The sequence below is a fragment of the Chroicocephalus ridibundus genome, chromosome 2, assembly GCF_963924245.1.
Source record: "Chroicocephalus ridibundus chromosome 2, bChrRid1.1, whole genome shotgun sequence".
Taxonomy (NCBI): Eukaryota; Metazoa; Chordata; class Aves; order Charadriiformes; family Laridae; genus Chroicocephalus; species Chroicocephalus ridibundus.
In genome coordinates, this window is record NC_086285.1 from 103,793,230 (window position 1) to 103,801,999 (window position 8,770).

At 45.8% G+C, this 8,770-nt stretch overlaps 1 protein-coding gene across 1 annotated transcript; it reads left to right on the plus strand.

The window, feature by feature from the left end:
- The first annotated feature begins 4 nt into the window (after positions 1-4).
- On the plus strand, positions 5-2,873 carry ALG2 (ALG2 alpha-1,3/1,6-mannosyltransferase). The gene is made up of 2 exons (XM_063326378.1): positions 5-444; positions 851-2,873. Exons 1-2 carry the CDS (start codon positions 118-120, stop codon positions 1,751-1,753), a joined length of 1,230 nt encoding a protein of 409 aa, XP_063182448.1. The 5' UTR covers positions 5-117; the 3' UTR covers positions 1,754-2,873.
- Positions 2,874-8,770: the final 5,897 nt, after the last annotated feature.

The window sequence follows — 8,770 nt, forward strand, 5'->3', positions numbered from 1 at the left end:
TGGCAAGGGGGAAGGCCCGGGAGAGGGCTGACGTGTCCGGTGGGGAGGGCTGCCGGGCCGCGCCTGCGCGCTGCTGCCCGGGACGTGGCCGGCGGGCGGTCCCCCGCCGCAGCAGCCATGGCGGCGGAGGCGGGCGGGGAGGGCCCGTCCGTGCTGTTCCTGCACCCGGACCTGGGTCTGGGCGGCGCGGAGCGGCTGGTGGTGGACGCGGCGCTGGCGCTGCAGGCGCGGGGCTGCCGGGTGCAGATCTGGACGGCGCACTACGACCCGGCCCGCTGCTTCGCCGAGACGCGGGAGCTGGTGGTGCGACGGTGCGGGAGTTGGCTGCCCCGCAGCCTGTGGGGCCGCGGGCATGCCCTGTGCGCCGCCCTGCGCATGGCCTTCGTGGCCCTCTACGTCCTGCTCCTCAGCGACGAGTCGGCCGACGCCTTCGTCTGCGACCAGGTGCCGCTGCCGCCGTTTGCCGACCCGCGGCTGCGGCGGGGGGAGGCCAGAGGGGAGGCGGGGGGTGCTGGCGGGCTCCGGGGCAGCTGGGGGAGCCGCCGCCGCCGCCGCTTGGGCTGCCCTCCCGGCTCCGTGTGGGGAGGTTCGGTGGCTTCGTGCGGCCTGGGTGGGGAAGGGGGTTTTGGCGGTCTCGCAGGCCGAGGCGAGGAAGGAAATTGGAGCCGTAGCAAGAGGCCCTGGGGGAGGGAGTTCAGCTTGATGCGCTTGTGGAGGGGAGGGGGAGGAGGCAGTTGGCTTGCAAAGCGCCGGCTCTCGGGCCGTGTCTTTGAAATCACGTGTAGGCACCACTGTCACTAACACAAATGACAAATGTCCCTTCTTGTCCTGTCTCTCCTGGTTGTGCTAGGTGTCTGCTTGCATTCCCGTGCTTAGGCTGGCCAGAACCCGCAAGAAGGTTTTGTTCTACTGTCACTTTCCTGACCAGCTTCTGACCAAGAGAGAATCTCTCCTGAAGCGCATCTACAGATTACCACTGGACTGGCTGGAAGAGTACACGACTGGCATGGCAGACTGCATTGTCGTGAACAGCAAGTTCACTGCCAGAGTGTTCAAGGACACATTTAAGTCTTTATCTCACATAAACCCAGATGTCCTCTACCCATCGCTCAACATCAGTAGCTTTGAAACAGTAGTTCCTACAGACATAGCTGACCTGATACCCAAAAAGAAAAAGTTCTTGTTTCTTTCCATTAATAGATATGAGAGAAAAAAGAATCTAGCATTGGCTCTTGAAGCTTTGCATGAGCTTCAAGGAAGACTTGATGCTCATGAGTGGAGTGAAGTTCACCTAGTTATGGCAGGTGGTTATGATAAACGAGTTCTGGAAAATGTGGAGCACTACGAAGAGCTGAGGACACTTGCAGCCAAGCTTAATGTTAGTGACCACGTCACTTTTCTGAGATCATTCTCAGATGAACAGAAAATCTCTCTTTTTAGTAACTCTGTATGTGTGCTTTACACACCGAGCAATGAACATTTTGGCATTGTTCCTCTGGAGGCAATGTATATGAGATGTCCAGTTATTGCGGTTAATTCAGGCGGTCCTTTAGAATCAGTCTTGCATAATGTTACAGGATTTTTGTGTGATCCTCTGCCAACGCAATTCTCTGAGGCCATGGAAAAAATTGTGAGAGATCCTCTCTTAAAGGACACAATGGGAGCAGCTGGGAGAGCCAGAGTTATGGAAAAATTTTCCTCAGAAGTGTTCACAGAACAGCTGTACCAATACATATGTAGATTAACACAATAAAATTATATTCCCATTTTATATTTTACAGCTTTGTATCTCTCATTTTTATAGGGGAACAGTATTTATTGTGACTATGATGAAGAACCCAGGATATCTGAATTTCCTTGTTATGCTTCTTGTGCTGCCTTATGTCACTCAATACAAAGAATGAGCAAAATATGTTCCATTGTCTCATTAAAAGGTTAAAATTTTCATGTGGTAGGCTGATCCACCATTGTAGGAGTTCTTTTCTGTACTGTGCCTTGGAAGAATGCATAGTTAAATGGCAGTAACTTACTGGGAAATTATTCCACATTATACTTTTAATACTGTACGTTATGGCTGACTCATTTTACGGAATGTGGATTTGTACAGCTAAGACAAGGACAACTTTATGTATTTGAAATGTTCATCAGTAAGTTTTAAGTAAAAGAGCCATCTTAGTTAAAGTATGGAGAGAATTGCGCAGTCCAATTGCATGTTTAAAAAAAGCCATCACTGTTAAGGATGTGAATGGTATGGTTTTAAAATGATCGACCTTCTACTGTACTTCTTAAATTGCATCATGTAGTCACACCGGGTGTCATAAACAAGCGTACAGGTATGTCAGCAGGAGGAAGGTGAAACTAAAATAAAACCAAGGACATCAGACTACTTCAGGCAAAAACGTTAGTGCTGAAATTCTTTGTCTATGCAGATATCTGCAGTGCTTAAGGATGTAATGTTAATTTGAGAGTTTCCGGTTTGTGGAGACTTAAATGATATCCCCTTTATTTAATGTTTTGTTCTAAATGACAGCACACTTTTAAGAAAGGCGCTAATCCGGAGCAGGCTGTAAAGACATTTCATTTTGCCTGTTTTGGTGGTAACTTTTTGGTATAACTTTACTGAATAGTTTATCTGGGGGACACTTCTAATGCAGTGACCGCACACTGAGAGTAATTAGACTTCCTTTTTTTCAAGTATAATACCTATGTTTGGGCAAGGAATATGTGATGCTTTTATCTACCTCTCTTTTTAGTGCATCTTTATTAGTTGATTGTTCTGTTTGGTTTCCAATAACACAATCTATGCAGTCTTAAAATGGATTGAGTAACTATACGGTTTCCTCATTCTTTGAAATACAGTTTTATCTATACAATTTGTAGTCTGAATTCTGCAATTTGTATTTAAGATAGTCTCAGGCATTTTCACATTTAATACTTCACAAAAGGAAACCAGATGTTCTGTGGTTTAGGACTGCAACCCAGGTCACAGTATAAGCCTTATTTAAAGTAAAACAAACACAAATCCACAAGCAAAATCTGTCCTTGTCTTTAATCAGGAAGATGGGGTGCTATGATGGTTATTCATTGTGGGTTGGGAGCGGGTGGTCTCTCAGGCCCTATTTCCAACATTTGTGTCCATGCCAGAAGAACTGGCAAGCCTGAATCTATCATCTCTCTTGCCTGTTCCTGCATTAAAGTTTCCCTAAATGTTTGTGCAGCTTTTTCAGCATGAGCGTAGCAATGACCAACTGAAGGAACGGGAGAGTGTGAAAATTATCTGTGGTCATTGACGTTAATACCTTCAAGATGTGTTCAGCCTAGGCTTTAAGCTCCAGTTAGAAAGGGGCAAGATGGTTGGAGCTCATTCCCGTGGCTGCTTAGCTTATGTTAAGTTCTCTCCACATTGCCCTGGAGTTAACCTGGAGCCTAAGGCGCACGTCCGTGCACACTTGCCAGTGTAGCTGCAGCGATAGCTCCATTGATGCTCAAGCCTTGGCCTCCACGCCTTTTCCGAGCTGGGTTGCTGGCAGGTGTGTGCCTAGCCCTATTGCCCCGCAGCTCCTGTTGAGTGGATTTCATGGGTTGCACTTGGGAGTTCACCTGCCATCTCACAGTTACCTGGCTATCACTGGACTGTCAATAGAATCTGTTACTGTCACCAGGCTGCCCTGCATGGGTGCTGTGCCCTGGTTGGTGAGATTGCTGTCCCGTGGTGTGATCTCTTTCAGCTTTTGACTGTTATCTCTTGCAGAGCAGCCCTAGTCTTGCTGTTTCCTGACAGGTAGCTTGGGCCATCTCAAGCCCTGAGCTGACTGTCACAGAACCTGGCCTTCAGGCTGCCCATCAGCTGCAGGTTAACCCCAAATTCCTGCGGGAAGCTATGGAGAGGTGTGGCATAGCCTTTCAGGCTGCTTCAGCAACTCTCTTGCTCCTCAACTTCTAGAACCATTCAGTGGGAATTTGGACAATGGGATCTGGATTCACTAGTCAGATGCGGCTAATCTTTGCAACCTATCCAGAGGCTGTATATCCCAAGGAACATTAGATGCTCAGGAGTAATGATCTCCCAGCTGTCGGGGCAACCCAACAGCGGATTTGGACCACGCGGAAGGCAATGGCTCTATGCTCCAGAACCTGATGACTTATCCAGTGATTTGGAGCAGTTTTGGGGGCATGGCGACTGTGCAAAACTCTCTTGCTGGAGCTCCAGCAGGGGAAGTAGTTGTCCAGTAACTACACAATTCAATTAATGGAGTTTATTGTGGAAACTGTGTGAAGAGCAAGCCCATCTGTCCCTCTAAAGACTAGGGCTGTCTGAGGCCCTCAAAAATGAGATGGCTAGGACTGGCTTACCCCAGAGCCAGGAGCAGCCTGTCAGACAGGCCTATCATTGGAGAAGCACCTGTCTCTACCAGAAAGACCATATGCAGACCTCCACCACGTTTTGCTCTACCTTCCTTACAATCCCCAGAGGAAGAGGCCATGGACATAGGCACCATCTACCTCACCCCACATCCCAAGAATGAGAACACAGATGGAGAAAAGTGGATTGCTTTTACTGTGGTGGAAATGGCAACTGTTGTCAGTTGCACCAACAAACCCTCTGCTCTGACAGTCCCTTGGTGCAGGTACATATGAGGCAGCTGCTGTGGCTGGCAGACTTTTCGGTTGGAAACCAAAGTTAATGACGAATGCACAGTTAACAAAGTGTGGAAAAAGAAAAGCCTGTCTGACAAGGTGAGGAGAGAAGCAATTCATCCCTCAATTGTATTCCAGGTCCTGGTGGTAGGTCAGCACCACTGTTGGTTCTTCTGCTACCTCAAGAATGTGCTACCACTCCTCAGAGGCAGCTTTGATTTTCAGGAACTGCTTGTCCCAGAGGTCATATTCCTCTCAATGGGGGTAAGCTGCCTAGAGAAATAGACATAGGATCCTGGGTCCTGCTTTGGGCCAGCTTCTGGGAGAGTATGGCCCCTATGACACAGAAGCATCTGCTTCCACAATAAAACGCCAGCCAGGGCCTGGGCAGGACTGTGAGGCATGCTCTGGTAAATGCCCATTTCAGTTCCTCAGCAGCTGTGTGTTCTTCATATGCCCATAGAAAGTGAGGCCCCTTCCAAGTACGTGCTGTTATAGGAACCATGATACTGTAAAACAGGTTTAAATTGGCAAATTCTAAGAAACTCTGGAGTCCCTGCATGCTAGAAGGGAGGGAGTGGAAAGCTGCTTTCTGAACCAGATACAGACACTATGAGGATCTTGTGATACAATTTGGCCTCTTCTGTGCTCTGAGCACCTTCCATCATTTTGTTAGTGGAGTCCTGCACAGCCTGCTTGATAACTATTAGTGGCATTCTTGACATCTTCATGTTGTCTGATGCTCAACAGGCACACAGACTATGCCAGGGAAGGCCCGAGTCACTTGTGCAATAGTGGCTCCACATCAAGCCCATCATTTGCTCTTTTCAACACCACAGGGTTGAGTTCCTGGGGTGCCAGGTGGACTCCAACTGCTGGCATGAAGATTCCAGGTAGACTGAAGCCACCTAAAGTTGCCAGGCTCTTTACATCAAGGGCCAGAAATCCCCAGACTTCTTTTTGACAAAAAACACGTGGCACTGGCAGTGGAGGTAGAGGGGCAGATCAACCCATGTACCAGATTGTGCTTAAGATGCTCCTTGAGGGCTGCAGATTTGGAGCATGACAAAGCCTAGATGCTTCCAAAAGGTGCTAAAGGAGTTGGTGGGCAGGGGGTGTCAGCTTGGGTTGAGGGGAGGTTAGAGAAGCCTACAGGGCTGTGATCTGCCTCTGCATACTGATCACAGTTCCATGTGGGGCTTGGGGTTGGAACAGAAACTGCAGGGTGGTCATGGGGTCAAGTCTTATGACACCTAGCTGCAGGGAGGCTATGTGGGCAAGCCCTGGCTTAGTCTGAGGGCCAGGATCCATGGTACTCAGCTCAGAGCCTGAGAAGGCCTGAGCTAACCACCAGGGAGCAGCAAGAGCAAGACTCTTGCACAATGGAGAACAAGCCAGGAACCAAGGATGGCCACAACAAATGATCTCATTGAGAAGGTGCAGTCCCATAGCTCTTGAACTGGGCAACTAGAGAAAGGATAGTGTCAAAAGAAGGTGCTATCAACAGTTCAGTGATCATCAGGCAGAAATAAGGTAACACGTCGGGTCCAGGTTCAAACCAGGAAAGGCAAACAGCTTAAGGACAGTACTAGAAAGAGGTACAGCTACAACACAGCTCACGCAGGAGGTGAAGACCCTGGCCTGAGTGGAAATGGAGCCCCTGTACCCATGAGCAGTTGGGGTGGGTGGAGGCCCCAGGTGGGGCTGGTCACGGCCAGTAAGGCCTGTTGGTTTAATGACTGCTGAACTGTTGAGAGACCCTGTCACTGCCACCAAGCTGCTTGGGTACATCGCAGCTGTGCCCTGGCTGGTGAGGCTACTGGCCTGTGAGCCAGGATAACCCTCAACTGCTGGCTCCTGGCCCTCACGGAGCACCCCGACTCTTGCGGCTCCCTGACAGCTGAAGGACTTCTTGAGCCAGTTGTGGTTTCTTTTTGTTATTCAAATAGATTTCTCCCCCATCAATTTTTTCCATTTTCCCTTTGAAATTCATGGAAATGTTTAAATGTGTAACACCCAGCTACAAGTACTTACACAGTTTAACTACCCATAGCATGCAGACCACCTTCTTCAAGACCTCCTGCTTGCTTCATTTAAGCCTCTTCATTTTTCCTTTAGAAGGGAGTGGACAATTAAACCCTATCCATTTTCTCCACACCATTCATAACCTCAGTACAGTTGTAAAAGCTTCACTCTTTGCCATCTCTTCTCACTTTCTCCTGCTGGAGGGGAACTCTGTGCTCTCTCCCCCAGAGCCCATCTCCTTGGCATGGGATAAGGCAGGAGATATAAAGATGATGTTTGTTTTTTTCTTGTTTAATCAATCTGCCCTAGGTTACCTCTTGACAGGAGAGGTACAAATCAACTCCTCTTTGGCTCTTTGTGGTTTAGGTTCAGTAATCCTCAGTAGTCCTGGGTGGATTGCATCTTGAAGAATAACATTACATCTGTATAAATTGCCTCAGGATTTTTTGCTGTGTCCAGTATTTATCTTAATTTTCTGTCTTAAACTGTTGAGTGCTACTGCTGTGCGTGAGGAAAGCTAACTATGTTCTAATACTACATAGTGTCTCAGAGCTGTGGCCTTTGAGATTAAAGCTGTGGTTGTCCTTAAATATTTTTTGGATTATGCAGTGACTCATATTGATTATGTTCTCTTGAGTGTCTCTTCATCTAACCCCATACCATCCTTTCACTACTGCTGTTTTAAAGACCCACACATGAAAACAAAGTTTTAGGTTTACAGAAGAAAGAAACTTTTTGTTTCAGAAGTGCACGTGCTCAGTCAGTTCCTTATTTTATGCCAGTGTAGCTTTATTTCCTCTCAACTTCCTCTCCTTGTTTTTGGAAATCCAACAAGAATCTCGGTTATGCAAGTAGGATGCATGATGTCCTTGTCAGTGAGGAGCCGTCTGTCAATTAAATAGATGAAGCTCCATTGTGAGAGGACAATGAGCGTCCCCATATTTTAAAAGTCAGCATGCTCTAGGGGACGTCAAGTACATTTTCTTGTGCTGTCTCTAGACCAGCAGAACACAGCAAAACTAGTGTTGGGTTTCCAAAATGGCAGGTTTTTAAAACAATATTTATTTGTACCTGTATTGCACCTGTTTTAGAAATGCATACTCTTTCTGTGTATATCTTTCCCCCTTTTGTTTAAATAGAAGTTTATTTAAGAGAGTTTTATTGAAATCAAATTGCAAATTCCTACTGCGATCTTCCATCAGAAGAAATATTAAGTATTGGACTAGTATAATTAAATAAATTATCATTAGACTACAAGAAAATGAAGGTTTTAAATTCCTAGCCCACCAGTGGGGTGTGAAGGATGATTCGACTAGAAAAAATGGCTGCAAGGAGGAGTTCATGTCCTATCCTCTCCTCCCCATATTTGCACATCCTTCTACCTTCAGACAAAACCCAAATATATAAAAAGAAGCCAAATCAAGAAAGAAAATACTTGGAAAAATAAGGGCAAATTACATACAGAGTTACTAGATATGAACGAAGGAAGCTGAGAAGAAAGGTAATTAGGCTTTAGAGTCTCTTCACTTACCAATACTGTGGGCTGGAAAGTGGAAAACCCCAGTTTTCCTTCTTCAATTTACCTTTAATACCTATAGTAAATAAGATAAGCCACGAACAAATCATTTAATATGCATAATTTGTATACATTCTTTTTCAGATTATAAAAAGAAATTGGAATAACAGCAATTTCAAGATTAAACCAGCCTGCTTTTTTCCCTCTCCCCACCTCCTTTCATTACTATTTTTTACAATTTTACACAATATAAAAAATTTATAGATTTTAACATTTACATGGAGTCTATAAAAACCTCATGCTATATTATCATATTGCTAAACTTTATTCCTTTTTATTATGGCTGTATTATTCTCTCTCATGGATGAAATGGCTGATATTTTATTTTGAATTGTAATTTATTGTAAAGTTATTATCACAGGGGTATTTTTAATGAAACAATAACTGTAGAATACTGAAAAAATATAGTATTATGGAAGGGGTATATTCAATAGCATGAATGTTAACACAAATAATAGAGAAGGAAATAGACATTTTAATTATAGTTACCTTTATCTGCTTTTATGGTTAAAGTAGAACATGTGACTAGAA